The 22409-nt window shown below is 48.5% G+C and overlaps 1 protein-coding gene across 1 annotated transcript; it reads left to right on the top strand.

Moving 5' to 3' along the window:
• The first annotated feature begins 1156 nt into the window (after nucleotides 1-1156).
• Nucleotides 1157-21952, top strand: LOC136580725 (myb-related transcription factor, partner of profilin-like). Its single transcript, XM_066581534.1, has 3 exons — nucleotides 1157-1212; nucleotides 14516-14953; nucleotides 20604-21952. Exons 2-3 carry the CDS (start codon nucleotides 14551-14553, stop codon nucleotides 21218-21220), a joined length of 1020 nt encoding a protein of 339 aa, XP_066437631.1. The 5' UTR covers nucleotides 1157-1212; nucleotides 14516-14550; the 3' UTR covers nucleotides 21221-21952.
• Nucleotides 21953-22409: the final 457 nt, after the last annotated feature.

The following is a 22409-nucleotide window of genomic DNA, read 5'->3' on the forward strand; positions in this document are numbered from 1 at the left end:
GTCCATCCTTACTAAAGAACAGCGAGTTGTGCGTTCCGATACATTAGTTGGAGCCCCAGCGTTGTATTTGGCTGACTGTGTGTCACCCGTTGGTTAGAAGGATGCCTGACATCCTCCCCTGACCCCTTTTGGTGACAAGTTGTTTCCGGTCACAGGATCCCCTTTTGCTGGACGCCATGCTGTCCACACGGTTGGCAGTGCGGCCCGGCTGGCCGCTCAGATCGCTGGATATTCCAATCTAATGCGGATTCACACAAACTGATCCTCAGAGAACTTGTCACATGATTTTATGTTGCACTCTGTGGTCACGGGGAGAATATCCATACTGGGAGCGCCAATTGTGAGAGGGCCGGGGGCTATAGGGAAGCGGCTATAAAAAGGGGTCTCTTTTAAAGGGCTGAGAGCTCTAATAAAGGGGTGGTGTCTCTAATAAAGGGCTGGGGGCTCTAAGAATGGTGAAGGGCTCTATGGAAAAGCTGGGGGCTCTAGTAAACTGGCTGGGGGCCTGTAATAAAGGGCCTGAGGTCTCCAATAAAGGAGTTGAAGCGCTCTAATAAAAGGGTCTTGGGGCGCTAATACAAAGGCAGGGGGCCTTGAGAAAGAGGCCAGGGTCTCTATTAAAGGGAGGGATCTAATAGCAGCCATTCGGTGCTCATACATAGGACTATCCTCTTTATTCTCCATATGGTGGTCGGCGGTGAAGACCCCCAATTATCGCATAAGAGAACACCCTTCTTTGCCCGTCGGTCCACTGACATAAGTATGTGCCCCCCTGCTCCATGCCAGTATAGATCTTGCTCTCCGTCTCCCAATGCATGATAGAGATTTTCCTCTTACACATATTGTGGTTGGTATCACTAGGTGACCCCTTAGCAGACGGGGCTGGTGAGGTTGCAGCTATTTACCCTTGTAATGGTTGCGGGGGGTCCCATACTTCTTAATGCCCCATGCATGCGCACTACCGTCCTGCTGACACCTAGACAGGTGAGCAGGTACCTGCGGTGTGGGCGTGGTGAGCCAGCTCCATACATCAGGTCACGTGGCGACATCTAGTGGTGCAGGGACGCGTCGGTGTCCGCAGACATCTCTCCCATGATGCTTCGAGGGGCGGGTCGAGCTCTGGGGGATGACGCAGTGCGGCGCATGCGCTGTGGGTGGCGGGAGGAGAGGAAGTGGAAGAGGAGGAACAGGAGCCGGAGCGGCTACCAAAAGGTAAAAAGCCCTGAAATTACCCGGAAGACTGTGAACCCGCCTCCGCACCAGAGCAGAGCGCCCGGCACATCGCGACAGAGAACCTCCCACCGTCGGGCCCCGCCCTCACCCCATAATACACCCGGTAACCACAACATGTACACGGAACCCCCCTGTATATACCTGTCAACCACAGCATGCACACAGAGACCCCCACTATACACCCTGCAACCACAGCCTGTACACAGAGACCCCCTATATATACCCGGCAACCACTGCATATACACAGAGACCTCCTATATATACCCAGCAACCACTGCATATACAGAGACCTCCTATATATACCCGGAAACCACTGCATATACAGAGACCTCCTATATATATACCCGGAAACCACTGCATATACACAGAGACCCCCTATATATACCCGGCAACCACTGCATATACACAGAGACCTATATATATACCCGGAAACCACAGCATATACACAGAGACCTCCTATATATACCTGGCAACCACAGCATATACACAGAGACCTCCTATATATGCCCGGCAACCACTGCATATACACAGAGACCTCCTATATATACCTGGCAACCACAGCATATACACAGAGACCTATATATACCTGGCAACCACAGCATATACACAGAGACCTATATATGCCCGGCAACCACTGCATATACACAGAGACCTCCTATATATACCTGGCAACCACAGCATGCACACAGAGACCCCCTATATATACCCGGCAACCACTGCATATACACAGAGACCTCCTATATATACCCAGCAACCACTGCATATACACAGAGACCTCCTATATATACCCGGCAACCACAGCATATACACAGAGACCTCCTATATATACCTGGCAACCACAGCATATACACAGAGACCTCCTATTTATACCTGGCAACCACAGCATATACACAGAGACCCCCTAAATATACCCGGCAACCACAGCATATACACAGAGACCCCCTATATATACCCGGCAACCACAGCATATACACAGAGACCCCCTATATATACCCGGCAACCACTGCATATACACAGAGACCTCCTATATATACCCAGCAACCACTGCATATACAGAGACCTCCTATATATACCCAGCAACCACTGCATATACAGAGACCTCCTATATATACCCGGAAACCACTGCATATACAGAGACCTCCTATATATATACCCGGAAACCACTGCATATACATAGAGACCCCCTATATATACCCGGCAACCACTGCATATACACAGAGACCTATATATATACCCGGAAACCACAGCATATACACAGAGACCTCCTATATATACCTGGCAACCACAGCATATACACAGAGACCTCCTATATATGCCCGGCAACCACTGCATATACACAGAGACCTCCTATATATACCTGGCAACCACAGCATATACACAGAGACCTCCTATATATACCTGGCAACCACAGCATATACACAGAGACCTATATATGCCCGGCAACCACTGCATATACACAGAGACCTCCTATATATACCTGGCAACCACAGCATGCACACAGAGACCCCCTATATATACCCGGCAACCACTGCATATACACAGAGACCTCCTATATATACCCAGCAACCACTGCATATACACAGAGACCTCCTATATATACCCGGCAACCACAGCATATACACAGAGACCTCCTATATATACCTGGCAACCACAGCATATACACAGAGACCTCCTATTTATACCTGGCAACCACAGCATATACACAGAGACCCCCTATATATACCCGGCAACCACAGCATATACACAGAGACCCCCTATATATACCCGGCAACCACAGCATATACACAGAGACCCCCTATATATACCCGGCAACCACTGCATATACACAGAGACCCCCTATATATACCCGGCAACCACTGCATATACACAGAGACCTCCTATATATACCCGGCAACCACTGCATATACACAGAGACCCCCTATATATACCCGGCAACCACAGCATATACACAGAGACCCCCTATATATACCCGGCAACCACTGCATATACACAGAGACCTTCTATATATACCTGGCAACCACAGCATGTACACAGAGCCCTCCTATATATGCCCGGCAACCACAGCCTGTACACATAGACCTTCCATATATACCTGTCAACCACAGCATGTACACAGAGCCCTCCTATATATGCCCGGCAACCACTGCATATACACAGAGACCCCCTCTATACACCCTGCAACCACAACCTATACACAGATAACCCCCTATATATACCCGGCAACCACTACATATACACAGAGACCCCCTGTATATACCTGGCAACCACAGCATGCACACAGAGACCCCCTATATATACCCGGCAACCACAGCATGCACACAGAGACCCCCTATATATACCTGGCAACCACTACATATACACAGAGACCCCCTATATATACCTGGCAACCACAGTATGTACACAGAGACCCCCTATATACAACCGGCAACCACAGCGTGTACACAGAGACCCCCTATATATACCCGGCAACCACAACCTATACACAGAGACCCCCTATATATACCCAGCAACCACAACCTATACACAGAGACCCCCTATATATACCTGGCAACCACAGCCTATACACAAAGACCCCCTATATACAACCGGCAACCACAGCATATACACAGAGACATCCTATATGTACCCGGCAACCACTGAATATACACAGAGACCTCCTATCTATACCTGGCAACCACAGCATATACACAGAGACCCCCTATATATACCCGGCAACCACAGCATATACACAGAGACCCTCTATATATACCCGACAACCACTGCATATACACAGAGACCTCCTATATATACCCGGCAACCACTGCATATACACAGAGACCTCCTATATATACCCGGCAACCACTGCATATACACAGAGACCTCCTATATATACCCGGCAACCACTGCATATACACAGAGACCCCCTATATATACCTGGCAACCACAGCATATACACAGAGACCCCCTATATATACCCGGCAACCACAGCATATACACAGAGACCCCCTATATATACCCGGCAACCACTGCATATACACAGAGACCTTCTATATATACCTGGCAACCACAGCATGTACACAGAGCCCTCCTATATATGCCCGGCAACCACTGCATATACACAGAGACCCCCTATATATACCTGGCAACCACAGCATATACACAGAGACCCCCTATATATACCCGGCAACCACTGCATATACACAGAGACCTTCTATATATACCCGGCAACCACTGCATATACACAGAGACCTTCTATATATACCTGGCAACCACAGCATGTACACAGAGACCCCTCTATACAGCCTGCAACCACAACCTATACACAGAGACCCCCTATATATATCCGGCAACCACTGCATGTCCACAGACACCTCCTATATATACCTGGCAACCATAGCATGTACACAGAGACCCCCACTATACACCCTGCAACCACTGCATATACACAGAGACCTCCTATATATACCTAGCAACCACAGAATGTACACAGAGACCCCCTATATATACCCGGCAACCACTGCATATAGACAGAGACCTCCTATATATACCCGGCAACCACTGCATATACACAGAGACCTTCTATATATACCTGGCAACCACAGCATGTACACAGAGACCTCCTATATATACCCGGCAACCACTGCATATACACAGAGACCCCCTCTATACACCCTGCAACTTCAACCTATACACAGAGACCCCCAATATATACCCGGTAACCACTACATATACAGAGAGACCCCCAATATATACCTGGCAACCACAGCATGTACACAGAGACCCCCTATATACAACCGGCAACCACAGCATGTACACAGAGACCCCCTATATATACCTGGCAACCATTACATATACACAGAGACCCCCTATATATACCTGGCAACCACAGTATATACACAGAGACCCCCTATATATACCTGGCAACCACAGTATGTACACAGAGACCCCCTATATACAACCGGCAACCACAGCCTGTACACATAGACCGCCTATATATACCCGGCAACCACAACCTGTACACAGAGACCCCCTATATATGCCCGTCAACCACAACCTATACACAGAAACCCCCTATATACAACCGGCAACCACAGCATATACACAGAGACCTCCTATATATACCCGGCAACCACAGCATATACACAGAGACCCCCTAAATATACCCGGCAACCACAGCATATACAAAGAGCCCCCCTATATATACCCGGCAACCACAGGATATACACAGAGACCTTCTATATATACCTGGCAACCACAGCATATACACAGAGACCCCCTATATATACCCGGCAACCACTGCATATACACAGAGACCTTCTATATATACCTGGCAACCACAGCATGTACACAGAGACCCCCTATATATCTGGCAACCACAGCATGTACACAGAGACCCCCTATATATATCCGGCAACCACTGCATGTACACAGAGACCCCCTATATATACCCAGCAACCACAGAATGTACACAGAGACCCCCTATATATACCCGGCAACCACTTCATATAGACAGAGACCCCCTATATATACCCAGCAACCACTGCATATACACAGAGACCACCTATATATACCTGGCAACTACAGCATGTATACAGAGACCCCCTCTATACACCCTGCAACCACTGCATATACACAGAGACCTCCTATATATACCCGGCAACCACAGCATGTACACAGAGACCTCCTATATATACCCGGCAACCACAGCATGTACACAGAGACCTCCTATATATACCCGGCAACCACAGCATGTACACAGAGACCCCCTCTATACACCCTGCAACTACTGCATATACACAGAGACCTCCTATATATACCTGGCAACCACAGCATGTACACAGAGACCCCCTCTATACAGCCTGGAACCACAACCTATACACAGAGACCCCCTATATATATCCGGCAACCACTGCATGTACACAGAGACCCCCTCTATACACCCTGCAACCACAGCCTATACACAGAGACCCCCTATATATACCCGGCAATCACAACATATACACCCAGACCTGTTATATATACACCCGGCAACCACTGCATATACACAGAGACCCTGTATATATACCTGGCAACCACAGCATGTACACAGAGACCCCCTATATATACACCCGTCAACCACAGCATGTACACAGAGACCCCATATATACCCAAAGACCGTTATACACACCTGGCAATCAGAAACCCTTGAGCATGACAGTATAAGGCCGCCGTTACACGGCAGCACTTCCACCCTGTAGAACGCAGGTGGAGCGCCACGGATTGTGCCCGGACTAATAACGCCCTAAAGTTGGCTTCACATGAGCGTGTTATGGCGGCGTGTCCTAACGTGACCGTGGTGACGAATTGGGTTAGTAAACCCGGTGGTCAGGCTGTAAGATGCTCATGTGCTGCTGTTAAGGATGCCAGTCTGCCCAGTTACCTGCTATGATGCGGCTGTTAGCGCTTGGATTTTCCTGACAATTCCTGGGCTGAATCTACAAGTGCAGCCCATGAATTAGCGCTGTTACACGAGCCATAAATGGGTTACCTGACTCCTAGCTGTTTGCTGCAGGAAGCAGACGGTTCCATACATTGTCCAGTGGCCCTGGTTGATGCTGCAGATCAAGTACCATTCTGTTCAATAGGGCCCAGCATGCAATACCAACTCAAGGCCACTATGCCTTGTACGGAGCTGTCTGCTTCCTGCAGCCAAAACAGCTAGGAGTCGGACAACCCCACTAACAACACTGGTGTAATAGCTGCCTAAGGAAGCAGAAACTATTGGGAATCCAATTCACATGCTTGGTGCAAATGAAAGTGACAGCAGAAGCATCGGAGGAGTGAGCAAGACCCCCCCCCCCTTCCCCCCAAAAAAGGGCCAGGAGACAATTCCTCTCTTCTCCTTCCTAATTCTTCTCTAGTTCTGCATTTCACTGGTATCCTTGTCACCTCTGGTACATGAGGTATAGACCAGACAGGTTGCACAGGCAGTCCTGTTCCTCTAAGATGGCACATCCATACGTGCCGGAGCAAGATGGTTTGCTGTGTCTCCAGCACAAGAGCCTGGGGCATATACCAGGTCAATACACAAGGAGAGCTGAACAGAAGGGCATCTGGACCGGAGGAACAGGAGGAGCTGCTAGAGCCCTACAAGATGCCCTCCAGCATCAGGACCGGAGGAACAGGAAGAGCTGCCAGAGCCCTACAAGATGCCCTACTTCATCAGAAAAGGAGGAGCTGCCAGAGCCCTTCAAGATGCCCTCCAGCATCAGGACCAGAGGAACAGGAGGAGCTGCCAGAGCCCTACAAGATGCCCTCCAGCATCAGGACCGTAAGAACAGGAGGAGGTGCCAGAGCCTTCCAAGATGCCCTTCAGCATCAGGACCGGAGGAACAGGAGGAGCTGCCAGAAACCTTCAAGATACCCTCCAGCATCAGGATAGGAGAAACAGGAGAAGCTGCCAGAGACCTTCAAGATGCCCTCCAGCATCAGGGTAGGAGGAACAGGAGAAGCTGCCAGAGACCTTCAAGATGCCCTCCAGCATCAGGATAGGAGGAACAGGAGAAGCTGCCAGAGACCTTCAAGATGCCCTCCAGCATCAGGATAGGAGGAACAGGAGAAGCTGCCAGAGACCTTCAAGATGCCCTCTAGCATCAGGATAGGAGGAACAGGAGAAGCTGCCAGAGACCTTCAAGATTTCCTCCAGCATCAGGACCGGAGGAACAGGATGAGCTGCCAGAGCCCTACAAGATGCCCTCCAGCATCAGGACCGTAAGAACAGGAGGAGGTGCCAGAGCCTTCCAAGATGCCCTTCAGCATCAGGACCGGAGGAACAGGAGGAGCTGCCAGAGACCTTCAAGATACCCTCCAGCATCAGGATAGGAGAAACAGGAGAAGCTGCCAGAGACCTTCAAGATGCCCTCCAGCATCAGGATAGGAGGAACAGGAGAAGCTGCCAGAGACCTTCAAGATGCCCTCCAGCATCAGGATAGGAGGAACAGGAGAAGCTGCCAGAGACCTTCAAGATGCCCTCCAGCATCAGGATAGGAGGAACAGGAGAAGCTGCCAGAGACCTTCAAGATGCCCTCCAGCATCAGGATAGGAGGAACAGGAGAAGCTGCCAGAGACCTTCAAGATGCCCTCTAGCATCAGGATAGGAGGAACAGGAGAAGCTGCCAGAGACCTTCAAGATTTCCTCCAGCATCAGGACCGGAGGAACAGGATGAGCTGCCAGAGCCCTACAAGATTCCCTCCAGCAATAGGACTGCAGGAACAGGAGGAGCTGCCAGAGCCCTCCAAGATGCCCCCCAGTTTCAGGACCGGAGGAAAAGGAGGAGCTGCCAGAGCCCTCCAAGATGCCCTCCAGTATCGGGACCGGAGGAACAGGAGGACCTGCCAGAGCCCTACAAAATGCCTTCCAGCATCAGGACCGGAGGAGCTGCTGGATCATTACAAGATGCCCTCCAGCATCAGGACCAGAGGAACAGGTGGAGCTGCCGGAGCCCTACAAAATGCCCTCTAGCGGCTACTGACTACACTGTCATACACAGACTTAATGAGGGTCCGACGTGCTGTAGTGGTATCTGCGCTTACATCCCAGCATTAAGCAGCTCGATTGGCATTTACTACAGAATACCAGAATTAGCAACACCACCACTGGCGCACCCGTTGTCTACACAGATGAGAGCAGGTTAACACTGTGCATATGAAGGAGAGCCTAGATGTGATGGGGATTGGCGAGATCTGATGTATGATTTTTGTGTTCCCTTAATGTGTTTTTTTTTTTTTTTTTTTAAGCAGTGTACATAACATTATATAGGCTCGGTAACACTCATTTGTACCTGAAAACCATCGTATAGGCCCGGTAACGCTCATTTGTACTTGAAGACCATCGTATAGGCCCGGTAACGCTCATTTGTACTTGAAGACCATCGTATAGGCCCGGTAACGCTCATTTGTACTTGAAGACCATCATATAGGCCCGGTAACGCTCATTTGTACTTGAAGACCATCATATAGGCCCGGTAACGCTCATTTGTACTTGAAGACCATCATTTAGGCCCGGTAACCCATCATTTTATACTTGAAGACCATCATATAGGGCCGGTAACCCATCATTTTATACCTGAAGACCATCATATAGGCCCCGTTAACCCATCATTTTATACCTGAAGACTATCATATAGGCCCGGTAACTCATTTTATACCTGAAGACCAACTTGCACCCTTGCTTTACCTTATTCATGTTGATGTCTATGCTTTGTGTTGTCCGTGCCCATGCCATGCTTCATTAATGCTACATTTTGTGTTGTTTATGTCATGCTCTGTCCTGTCTCTGTCTACACCTATGCTATCCTCCTCTCTCTGTACTGGCTGCTCCTCTCCTCTTTCACCTCCACCTCATGTCCTGCCAAGGCTTGCTCTGCCCACACCATTGTTCAGCTGAGCGTGCCGCGTACCTTGACATGGCCACTCAACGGAGTAGGAGGCAAGCTGTCCCCTTCAATACCAAAACCCTGCATACTAATACCCTCACCATTGCTCTTACCTCTACCGCCATCCTCGCTGCCTGCCTCCACTCCTTCCTCCTATGCCCAGCCCCAACACACTCTATCTACATCAGCTTCTCCCTGCTCCCCTCACCCATGCATAGCTCTCACACGCTTCTCACTTTCCTCAAATGCCTCCATCCCCCCCTCACCACTAAGAAATAAATCCCCCAACCATCTGCTCACCCTCGCTACCTTGTTACTTTTAGCTGCGGGGGACATCTGCTCTAACCCCGGCCCTCCCTGTATCACTCACCCCCCCCCCCCCCCCCCAAGACGGACTTCTAGGCTGCACACACCCCTCCCTGCCCCCTTCAAATGTGCCCTCTGGAATTCCCAATCCACGTGCAGCAAACTCCCAACCATCCACAATCTCTTCACCATCAAGTACCAAAATCTACGTGCCCTCACCGAAGCCTGGATACAGCAGTTCGATTCTGCCTCCCCTGCTGCATTTTGATACGATGGCCTGCAGTTCTCCCACAACCCCAGATCGAACGACAGGCACGGCGGAGGAGTAGGAGTTCTCCTCTCACCAAATTGCACCTTCCAGGTTATTCCCCCGCCTACCTACCTCACCTTCTCGTCCTTTGAAGTACCCTTTGACTCTTCTGCCCACTCCCTCTACGGGCCACAGTTATCTACCAGCCCCTGGGCTCCACCCACCTGTTTCTGGACCTTTTCAGTGCCTGGCTCCCCCACTTCCTGTCATGTGAACTCCCAATCCTCATACTCGGGGACTTCAACATCCCCATAAACAACCCCATCTCCCCACCTGCCTCCCAACTTCTAACCCTCCCCTCCTCCCTCGGCCTTTCACAACTCTCTGACTCCCCCACTCACAGAGACGGTAACACTCTCAACCTAATCTTCCTCCCCCTTTCACTTTCCTAACTCCCCCCCCCCCCTCCCTCTCTCAGATCACAACCTCCTCTCCCTCTCCATTAGTCACCCTAACATCTCCCCAGACCTTCCCATTTATCGCAACTCCAGACCTTCCACACCCAACAGTTCGCCGAGACCCTATAGTCCTCCCTGCCCCCCACCTCTCTCCTCTCATGCCCCAACCTGGCAGCCGAACATTACTCCATCACCCTCAGACGCGCTTTGGATGAAGCTGCACCCCCATAGCCATCAACCACAAACCACGACAACCCTGGCTCACGCCCCAAATTCGCTTCGTTCGGTGGTGCTCCAGATGTGATGAACGGCTGTGGCATGAAATCCAAACAGCCCGTTGACTTTATCCACTTTAAATTTATGCTTAAAACCTACAACGTCACCCTCCACCATGGCAAACAAGTCTACTTCACCTCCCTCGTCTCCTCACTATCCCACAATCCCAAATGACTCTTCGACACCTTCCACTCCCTCATTAGTCCCAAGAAAAAGGCCACCGTGACGGACCTCAGTGCTGGAGAGCTAGCCACCCACTTCAAAGAAAAAATTGAAACTATCCGTAAAGAATTCCCCAAACATTGCACAACTAGCCCTGATCCTGGCCTTTTCAGCACTGCACCCATTCATTGTCTGTACTCGAACCAAAAACAGAGGAAGAAGTCTCCAGACTGCTTTCCGCTGCTCACCCCACCACCTGCGCTAGCAACCCTTTCCCCTCACACCTCCTCCGGTCTCTCTCCATTACTCTGCCATTACTCACCTCGCCACCATCTTCAACCTTTTCCTGTCTTCTAGTATCTTCCCTTCTACATTCAAACATTCTATCATATCACCTCTTCTAAAGAAACCGACCCTTGACCCACCTGATGCCATCAACTACCTTGTTATCTCTAACCTCCCTTTTATCTCCATACTACTTGAATGCCTGGTCTATTCCTTGCCTAATTCTAATTGCCTTACTCGCTTTCTCTCTAACAACTCCCTCCTCGACACCCCCCCCCCCCCCCTCCAGTCTGGTTTCCACTCTCTACACTCGACCGAAACCGCCTTCACTAAAGTATCAAACGACCTGATGACGGCAAAGTTGAGGGGCGACTACTCCTTACTAATCCTCCTTTACCTCTCCGCTGTTTTCGATACGGTCAACGATGACCTCCTCCTCACTATGCTTCGCTCTATCTGCCTAAAGGACACTGCTCTCTCCTGATTCTCCTCCTACCTCTCTGACCGCTCTTTCAGTGTCTCTACCTCCTCCCACTGTCAGGCTTCCCCACGGCTCAATCCTGGGCCCCCTCCTCATCTCTATCTATACAGCCCTAATCGGGCTAACCATTCGCAGATTTGGCCTCCCAACATCACCTCTATGCCGATGACACCCAGCTATACACCTCTTTTTGTGACATTTTTGCACCTTTCCTCCAAAACATCTCTGACCGCTGTCTCAAACACCATGTCCTCCCTTTTTCTCAAACTCAACCTCTCAAAAACTGTCCTTCTCGTCTTTCCACCCTCTACCAGCCGACTTCCCCCCCAACATCTCCATATCACTAGCTGGCATTACCATATCCCACAAACAGCACACATGCTGCCTAGGGGTCACATTGGACTATTACAGAACTCGATTTAAAAGCATCACCCTCTCGCATAGCGCTCTCCATGGCGCTGCACCACCATACATCACCTCTCTCCTGTCCATACGTCACCCAGGCCGCATGCTGCGCTCTGCCAACATGCTCAGACTAGAGATCCCCCTTATACAAACCTCACATGCTTGTCTCCAGGATTTCACCAGAGCAGCACCGACCCTATGGAACACTCTACCCCAAGGCATCCGGAGTATCCTTGATGCATGGAACTTCAGACATGTCCTAAAGATTTGCCTCTTCAAAGAAGCATACCAACTCCCCTGTCTTTAGTCCCCTGCTCTCAAACTACGCCCATCATGTACATTCCCTGCCCCATAACCTCACCCCACCCTGTCCTGATTGAGCCCCCATGCATCAAATGCATTGCGGAATAAGTTGGCACTATACAAATAAAGATTTTTATTATTATTTATATAGGCCCAGTAACCATCATTTATCCCTGGAGACTGTTATATAGGTCAGGTGGCCATCATTTATCCATGGAGACCATTATATAGGCCCAGTAACCATTATTTATCGTAGGAGACCTTTATATTGGCCAGGTAACCATCATTTATCCCTGGAGACCATTATATGGGCCCGCTATGTGACAGACCTGCCAGCTCCGTGCTCCATCTACACTGACAGCGGGTTGGATAACCGCTGATTGCGGGGGCTCCCGAGTGGCAGACCCCTGCTGATCAGCTATTGATGACTTATCCTGGCTCATCAGTAGGTCAGATCCCGACAATCCCTTTAAAGTCCAGTACTTTGCTTCTCTAAGCCTCGTTGAGGACAGCTTTCTGTGCCACAGGTCTGCCCAGCTGCTTTCATGTAGGTGGTTGCAGGGGGTGAGCAACCTGATGGCGACATATTAAATCACTGCACCCCAATAATCCTGTAGGCACAAAGGTGATAAGGCACAAAAAAAAGTCAAAGACTAGTTCTGTTCCCGCAGCAGCTGCTTCTGTCAGGAAGGTTGTTCTGAGGCCTAGCCAGAAATACAGTGCCTTCTACTCATCAGGTGTGGGGCCTTTCCCCAAGTGCCCCCACTGATCAAGAGGGTGTTCTACCATCACGTGCTCCTGTACTCATTAAGTGGGTGGTCCTCCCCCAAGTACCCTCTACTTATCAAGTGGGTGGTCTTCCCCCAAGCGCTCCCTACTTATTAAGTGGGTGGTCCTCCCCCAAGTACCCTCTACTTCTCAAGTGGGTGATCTTCCCCCAAGCGCTCCCTACTTATCAAGTGGGTGGTCTTCCCCCAAGCGCTCCCTACTTATTAAGTGGGTGGTCCTCCCCCAAGTACCCTCTACTTCTCAAGTGGGTGATCTTCCCCCAAGCGCTCCCTACTTATCAAGTGGGTGGTCCTCCCCAAGTACCCTCTACTTATCAAGTGGATGGTCCTCCCCCCAAGTACCCTCTGCTTATCAAGTGGGTGGTCACACAACCAAAAGCCCCCTACTCATCTGATAGGTTGTCCACTTCTAAGTGCCCTCTAGTCATCAAATGGATGGTCCTTTCCCCAAATGCTCCCTACTTATCAAGTGAGTGGTCTATCCAAGTGCCCCCTATTTATCAGGTGAGTTGTCCGTTCCCAAGTGCCTCACAGGCTTTCAAACTAAGCACCACCATGGCATAGATCAGGTGTGTGTGTGTCCCACCTTACACTTGGCACCTCTTATACTCTAGTCGCATCAAGATTTGCAGTCACAGTTTTGCCCTTTCCACTCCCTATCCACTAGCATTGTGCACTGCCCAAGGCTTTTCTTCAGACTACTGCACAGTGCTAGTCAACAATTTATCACTCACTGTGCACCATTACAGCACCTATAGGTGGAAGTGACCTGCACCCACCATAAATGAGCAGCTTATAGGTAAAAGGGTCTTCCGCACATAATGAAATGGTCAGCTGTATAAACAAACACAAGGAGACAGCAGCGAGCGCTCATAGTTGTACACTGCATTACTGCAGTAACTCTACTCCCCAATAAGATGGTCCCAACTGTACCATGACCTCGGCACAGGAGCCAGCACTCTTTTCTGGGCCTACTATTTGCAGCGGTACCATCCAGTCAGGAGCCGCCATCCGCGGGCTTCCTAAGATGCTGACGCTTCCTTGTACAGCTGGGTGCAATATGCACAGGGGTGCGGTGGAATATTGAACCTCAGAGAGTGCGCAAGTTTTGTCTGTGTTCCTCTTTTGACGGACCAGTATAACCAGTCTAATCTCTTTTCTCCGTTCCTATTTAGCCAAAACACTGGAGGCCATAGTCAACGCCCTCGCCATGTCTGGCGACACGGAGGAGGTGACTCGCCTCCGTAAACCCAGGTTCTCCTACGAGGAGAACCAGATCCTCATCCGAGAAGTGCGAGCCCATTATTCTATGCTGTATGGTGCACAAAGTCGACGTCTCAGCGTGGCAGAGCGACGTCGTGTATGGGAGGGCATTGCTGCAAAGATCAACGCCATCACCAACTGGAAGCGAACGGCCCAGGAGGTTCAGAAACGCTGGAATGACTTTAAGAGACGGACCAAGGAGAAGTTGGCGCGCATACCTCATTCCACACAGAATGGAACAGCAGAGGACGTTCTCACAGCAGAGGAGGAAACCATCTTTGCCATCCTTGGGCCCGGAGTGGTGACCGGGAGGGAGTCCTATCTTCATGGCTCGCGGCTAGGAGCGATGGGTGAGCGTTAGTGTGCACATACTCCTAGTTCTCAGTGTTCTCCCGGCTGCTGTAGTTATAGAAGCGCAGGTCAGTGATGTTATTACAGTCTGCTGTGTATTATAACCCTCATCTTCTTCTCAGTGGCCCCTCAGTGCTCTTCTCCTCCTGACAACATGTCTTATGGGTACTGAAGACTCCAGGAGAGGAAAGATCTAATGCTCCCTGCAGTGACCATTATGTTCATGGATCATAAAGTAACGCTTCGACTTCGCACTTTTAGTTTTCAGTGCAGTGTGTTTTTTTAACGTATCGTATAATGTTTTGCAAAGCTTCCAAAAATTTTAAAGTGGGATGAAATAGAAAAAAATGCAAGTGGACCATTTTTCTGGGGGGTTAGAGGCGTATTTTTATGGCGTTCACGGAACAGTAAAAATGTCATGTTATCTTTATTTTGAGGGTAAGTACGATTACGGCGATACCAAAATTCTAGATTTTATGTTTTTCTACTCAAAAAGTTAAAAAGCTTAAAAAAAATTTTCTTCTGTCGCCATCTTTTGACTCCCATAATGTTTGCATTTTCCTGTCAGTGGCACTGTGTGTGGGCATGTGTTGTAAGGTGACTTGTAGTTTCTGTCTGCATAATATTTGGGGTACATAGAACTTTTTGATCGCTCATTATTCAATTGGAGCCCGGGCGCATTGCTGCAATGCTAAAAATCGCATGTATGTGAAGCCCATGCTTTCCCATGGGTTACTTCACACATGCGATGTTTTGTAGCATGCAACAACCTGACACAAAAACATCACGGGTCCGGCGATGTGCCCGCGACTCGTGAGGTTTTGTAACCCATGTTTCCCTATGGAGCCTTCCTCTCGGTCGCATCGCACGAAAATGCGTGCAGTGCGATGCAACTTTGACAGTAGGAAATCCTACTGACGAAGCTATAACCTAAGCCCTAGCTGCAGGAGAAAAAAAACCAAAAAACTGTATACATCACCTTAGAAGCGCAGTCAGACGGCCGCATCTTCTCCCCGGGTCCCGGCACTTTTTCTTTTCATCATCTTCTGGCTGGGGATCGAAAAATCCCCGCCTCCTGGAAGCGCTGGCTGTGATTAACTGACGCTTTGCCAATCACAGCCAATACTTAATGAACCAATCACAGCCATTCATCGAGTGCTGGCTAAGTGGCAGCCAATCACAGCCAGCGCTTCCAGGAGGTGGGGATTGTTCAATCCCTGGCCAGAAGAGAAGAAGAAGATCAATTCCGGGGGGACTCAGAGAGAAGCTGCAGCGGAGTCACGGACAGCGCTTCTAGGTGATGTATAGTTTTTCTTTTCTTTTTGTCTTCGGCTACAGCCTATTCTCGGTAGGGCTTATATTTCAAGCCTTCAGCCAATACAATGACACCCGATGTGTGAACGTCTGGTAGGAGTTAATATATTAAATTTAAAAAATATATATATTTGGTATTAGCACATATGTAAAAGTCCAATCTATTACAATAACCCATTGTTTATCCCACCTGACAAATGTTTTCAGAAAAAATATGAATAATGCCATAATTACACTTTTTTTGGTCACATGGTCTTCCAGAAAAAATATTAAGAAACAACCAAAAAGTCGTATGTACCCCATAATTGTACTAAAAGAAATTACAGGTCACCATGCAAACACCAAGTCCTCACACAGCGCCACTCGCTGACAGAAGGCAAAGTTAAAAAACTTTGAAATCAATGGGACTGATGCCTTTTGTTACACTTCCAGCTCCTCATTGCAGTCAGAGCTGGCAGTGTAATAGAAGGCATCATTCCCACTGATTTTTAAGCCTTTCTATTACTCTTCCAGCTCTGACTACTGATGTGGAAGTCTGGCTCAGATACACTGACAGTGGGGAGGATCAGCTCATCGGCGGGGATCCTAAATATCAGACCCCCACCTATTAACTATTGATGACCTATCCTGAGGATACATTACCAGTATTGCCCGGACTACCCCTTTAAGGAGTTTGACAATAGGAGGGGCCTCCTTCTGTCAGTCTGTACCCCATCAGGATGTGATTGTGGGGTGCTGATGGCTTACAATAGCAGCCAGGGACCTGACTGGGGGCCCCAGATCTGTCATAGCTACAGTATGTACTAGTTAGTCAGTGATACTACAACAGGCAATAATGTGTGACAATGAACTAATTGCAGTCTTCAAGTCTAGCAGGGCTAAAAAACAGTCTGCTCGAAGGCTAGCATATTATTTAAAATGCACGGCGAAAAAAATAAATCCTGAAAATGGCGGTTTTGCTGTCTTTCTCCCCAATCCCCTGAAATAAATGAAACTAAATAAATTACATGTTCCTTAAAATGGTGCTGTCAAAAAATACAACTCGTCCCACAAAAGTGAGCCCGCTGTGGCGACAATGGAGACTGTTTGTAGTCAGGTCCCACTATTTAACCATAAACCTCGACAGCAAATACATCCGGCAGTGAAACAGGACAAAACACAATCATGTAAAAAAGTAATTACCCCCGTGTAAAGTGTTACTTCCTCCTTGTCAATATGTGCTGCTCAGTCATACGGAATATAAATATAAAGGGCATGGAAGTGACTAAGGCTAGGCTCACACGAGTGGGTCGGATTCCGGCTGTGAGACCCGGCCGATGACCCTGCGTACCTCACTTAACTGACCTGCAAAGGACCGCGGAGGCTATCAAGTGGTCATGCGCAATACAGTTCCGCCAGTCGCGGAATCCGCATTCCAAAACCGGTTTTGTGAGACTGGCCTAAAGACAAGAACAAACCCACTTTACAATAACACGTTTTTCGTATAAGTTTCACAAATCTTCGTTGGAAAGTAAGTGCTCCCTTTATGTTACTACTACTAACTTAAGACGCAGGAGATCAAGTGTAAGGATGAGCACCTAGTCAGAGAGGATCTGCAGGAGCGGTCTACCGTGCAGTTATACATTCCGCTTTTGTGGGGTTTTGCCATAATTCTAGCAGAATTCTGGCGGAATGGATTCGGTTTCACAAGTTTTTCAGTATTTATTTAATTTAATTTATATAAATTGTTGATTTTTTTTTTCTTCTGCCCTTTTGTAAGATCTCAGTCGTACTGTACGGAATCCCCAGCAACGTAGCCTTATATCTCAGACATTCACTTTGCTGAACTCTCCAGGATTGGATCCGCAGAGCGTTCTGATGCTTCACCTAGAAAGTTCTAGATGCCGATGAGTCTAGAGACGGATTTATAGAGACAACAAATTGTCAATCTTTCTACTGTCATCTACACGTGAAGAAGATTTCAGACAAATTCTCCAGACCTGGCGGTCCCAGCAAGGTCATAGAGTCATAGAATGGTGAAGTTGGAAGGGACCTCCAGGGTCATCGGGTCCAACCCCCTGCTCAGTGCAGAATCACTAAATCATCCCAGAGAGATATTTGTCCAGCCTCTGTTTGAACACTTCCATTGAAGGAGAACTCCCCACCTCCCGTGGTAACCTGTTCCACTCATTGATCACCCCTTGTTTAATATCTAATCTGTGTCTCCTTCCTTTCAGTTTCATCCCATTGCTTCTAGTCTTTCCTTGTACAAATGAGAATAGCGCTGATCCCTCTGCACTGTGACAGCCCTTCAGATATTTGTAGACCGCTATTTAATCTCCTCTCAGCCTTCGTTTTTACAAGCTAAACATTCCCAGATCCTTTAACCGCTCCTCATAGGACATGGCCCAAGAATACAGGATACTGAAAGATATCTCTGAGAAGCTCAAAGCTTCATCCAGAGGCCTGCAGAAAGTGAAGAGAGTCTCACATAATATCCACATGGAGGGTGCAAGGAGGAGATCACCGCTATCAGAGAATGTCAACTCAATAACACAAGATAGTGGAAGACGTCTCTAAGAAGTCCAGAACGTCATCTTGAAGCCTACAGGAAGATCTCACCAGTACTTAGGTCACAGTGCTGGAGGCAACCATTAGAGGGGGGCATACATGACATCTACATAGAGGTTGTCAGGAAGAATGTTGGGGAAAGAATAAAGATTCCCAATTAACACCAAGGACGCAGCAGGACTTCTGAAACAATGTGCATTGGACACGTGAGGCAGATGTAGTGTGATGTGGCCAGAGAACCAGAAGAATCTGATACATGCAGTGTGAAACATGGTAGTAGTAGCGGTAGAGTAATATGGCTACAAGAGCAAAAGACGATGAGTACAGACAGCATTTTGTCAGAAGAGCCTGACACCTGCAGTGCAAAGCATGGTGGTAGACGTTCTGGTTTGGACTGCTCATCATCATGTGATTTACTATAACTTTTTCATTGTACCAGAGGCAACTGGAGAAAAACATGTGACCATCTGCCAGAAGACTCAGTAGAAAGTAGACCTGATAACATGACAGTAACTCATCAGGAAATGTAGAATCTCCTTTGTCAAAGACGGATACCAATCCCAATGAGATGCTGTGTGCTAGTGGTGTGAATTCGTTCTTCCTTTTAGAAACTTTTTATTCTGGGGGTCTGAAGGGCAGACACTGTGTCCACGTACAGGCAAAAGTAAAACGTTATGTGAAGGGTACTTACTGTTCCCTGTTACTGTATTACATTGTGGTATTTATATTTTATACACCATCCTACCAAAAGTAATTTGACACCTGAGTGTTAATCAAAAGTAGTCATTATTTCCATAGGTAAAAACTTAGTGGCGCTCCTTTGATCCTAATGACATTGGATACTCTCTATGATGTACTTTCTACTAACATCTGGTACACTTCAGCTGGTATTTCCCTTAATTCAGCCTGCAAACGTCTGGTGAGTTCTCTCAAAGAAGATGCATTGACCTGTCTACAATGGTGCAAGGAGCACATTAGACAGTTGAGCAATAGAAGAACATTCTATGGATAGACAAATCGTGTTTCTCCTCCTTCAGATCAGATAGACGTACCTGAGTGCAGAAGATGCCTGGGGAACGCCTCTCAACAACAGTTACGTACAGCGGAAGTTGCGTTATGGCCTGGAGATGTGTTATGAGGCACCTTCTAGACAATAATGTGCTGCCGATAATGTGGTAATACTCTGGGAATGGTCGGCCATACTTCCAATAAGACAACTCGCCTTGTCACAAATCCAATGCTGTTTTATGTTGGTTTGAGGATATGAATGTTCCACGATTGGACTGGCTGCACAGAGTCGAGACCTGAACCCTACTGAACATCTCTGGGATGAAGTGTAACATCGGGTCAGAAATTATGAACAGCATCGATGTTCTCTGAGAGAACTCGCCAGACGTTTGCAGGATGAATGGAGAAAAATACCAACTGAAGTGTATCAGACGTTAGTAGGGAGTATCCATGGAGAGTATTTGGTGTCACTAGGGCCAATGGAGCCTGACTAAGTATTACCATATGGAAATAAATACTATTTTTCATTCTTAATCAGGGGCCCAGTTACTTTTGGTGGGATAGTGTAGCTTGTTTAGGGCAGAGTCTGGCTGATCTCTGTATAGGGGACTCGATCCAACATGAATGACTCTCCGGCCTACAGAAGTTCACAAGTATCTTGTAATAAAAGGGCATTAGATATTTTGGTGTTGCTGTTTCTGCTTGTAGTTCTCACTTGGCAGAAGGGCAGCGATAATGGGCTTGGCACACAAGTAACACATATCTTCTTATCCACAGACTTACACTTACCTGGCCCGGGCTCGTCCAGTGCAGAAAACTCTCTCAGTGGTCCCTGCTGCCCACCAGACACGCCGCTGCTGCTTCATCCTAAGGAATCTGCTTCCCCAACACCTCAACTTCATATCGTTCAGTTGCCCCAGCTGAGCCCTTCGCCGGATCCTTCAGACGGGGACTCTCCAGAACAGCTGCCCCCAGGTTCTGCTTCTCCTTTACTTGCCCCCGGTGTCAGCCAGCACTACGACCCAACAGTCGCCATGCTGAGAGCCCAGCAAGAAACCGCTGAAGCTATACGGCATCTGACCTATACCCTGCGGCAGAGTATGGACCGCTTGACCAATGTCCTGGCCACCCTGTTGCCTCTTATACCCCCCCAGCCAGCATCACCGGCCCCCTCGGCCATAATTGAGCCTGTTTACTTTCCCACAAAGACAGAGCCAGAGTCTGAACCTTGTTCTGTGAGTTATGAGGTAGAAAGTCACGATGCACGTGAGGACGGAGCCCAGGAGACTATAGAGGAGCAGCCGGAGCCTCCGTCCTCCCCACCTCCCAACAAAAGGAAGAGATTTTCCTATTTGACCCCACGTAAGCGTCGAGGCCGCTGGAAAAACGTATAGATGGCGTTGAACTGTACGAGGAGGCGCAGAGCTTCAGGATTCTCTCAGTGACTTTACTCCCCAGATAGAAAATGCTGAAATCTTCCCGCAGGCTCCACTTGTTTGTTTCTGTGTTTGAAATGAGATTCCCACAATCCTCTTGTAGTAGGAATTGTCGGGCACGGTGCAGTACAAGCACAGCAGATGAGGACTTCATCCTCCAACCTCAATCTCACGCTCCTCTCTGCTTGTAATTGGCCCGCCCTTAACGGGTGACTGGGAGGTGATTGCCTGTAAATGCGGGTCCTCCATGTTGATTTCTCATAGGTGGATGACAGCAGCCTGCAGGAAGGGTCTTAATAAAGCACATCGGTACCGGGGTTGTTAGTAGGGCCGATCTCTACTGTTAGGGTGGAAGCAGGAAAGTCAAGATCTCTTGTGTCGTTATTAAGCTTCGGTGGATTCCAGGTGTCGGTGCAGATGATGGAGGTGGATGGGGGGAGGGACGCCCATCCGGCGTTTTTCCTGTTGCTCTCAGGTTTTATATGGGAATGTTCCATGTTGTAAGTGACGGACTTGTCCGGTCCCGTCCTCCTCTCTCTACATAAACGTGGCTATCCCAGAAAGCAATATATATGTATACAAATCTGCATCCTCACTAGATGGATTCCCCGCCTCCTTATGTTAATTAGACGGATAGGAGCATCAATTCTCTATGTAAATAACGACATATTAAAAGCTTCTGATTCCTAACATGTCTTCTTCATTAAAGAGAGGAGGATAGAGTGTTGTGGGCGGGGCTTGTTGGGGGGGGCTGTCCCAGATCAGCAGATTTATGCAGAATTTTTGCCAGAAACTGGTGTAAATTTACCAGAAATGTACGCCAGGTCATATCTAGCATACAATTTTCTGAAGGCCCATGGAGGTGTTAGAAATACCAGGCTTAGTAAATGTCCCCCTATGTGCTTAAGACACTTTTTGCACCTCAACAGCCAAGTGGCATGGCCTAATGGAAAGAGGCATTGGTTAACATACACCAACATGCGCCAAACTTTTAATCGTAAAGAATTGTTATAAAGTAAGGCTGTATTGGCATGGGTGAAAGCGATATTGGTCTAAGGAGCTCTACCTGATATTCCGATCATAACCATGATTTACTACGCCACTCCGATGCGTTCTTGTGAGGAAAAACGGATCGCATAGCTGTACA

Source organism: Eleutherodactylus coqui, chromosome 10, assembly GCF_035609145.1.
Source record: "Eleutherodactylus coqui strain aEleCoq1 chromosome 10, aEleCoq1.hap1, whole genome shotgun sequence".
Lineage (NCBI taxonomy): Eukaryota > Metazoa > Chordata > Amphibia > Anura > Eleutherodactylidae > Eleutherodactylus > Eleutherodactylus coqui.

What these genes read in the sequence shown, in the direction of transcription:
- LOC136580725 (XM_066581534.1), top strand. Translation starts at nt 14,551, where the DNA reads ATGTCTGGCGACACGGAGGAGGTGACTCGCCTCCGTAAACCCAGGTTC. An exon ending in CTCGCGGCTAGGAGCGATGG is followed by an intron (nt 14,954 to 20,603) that starts GTGAGCGTTAGT and finishes TCTTATCCACAG; the next exon opens with ACTTACACTTACCTGGCCCG.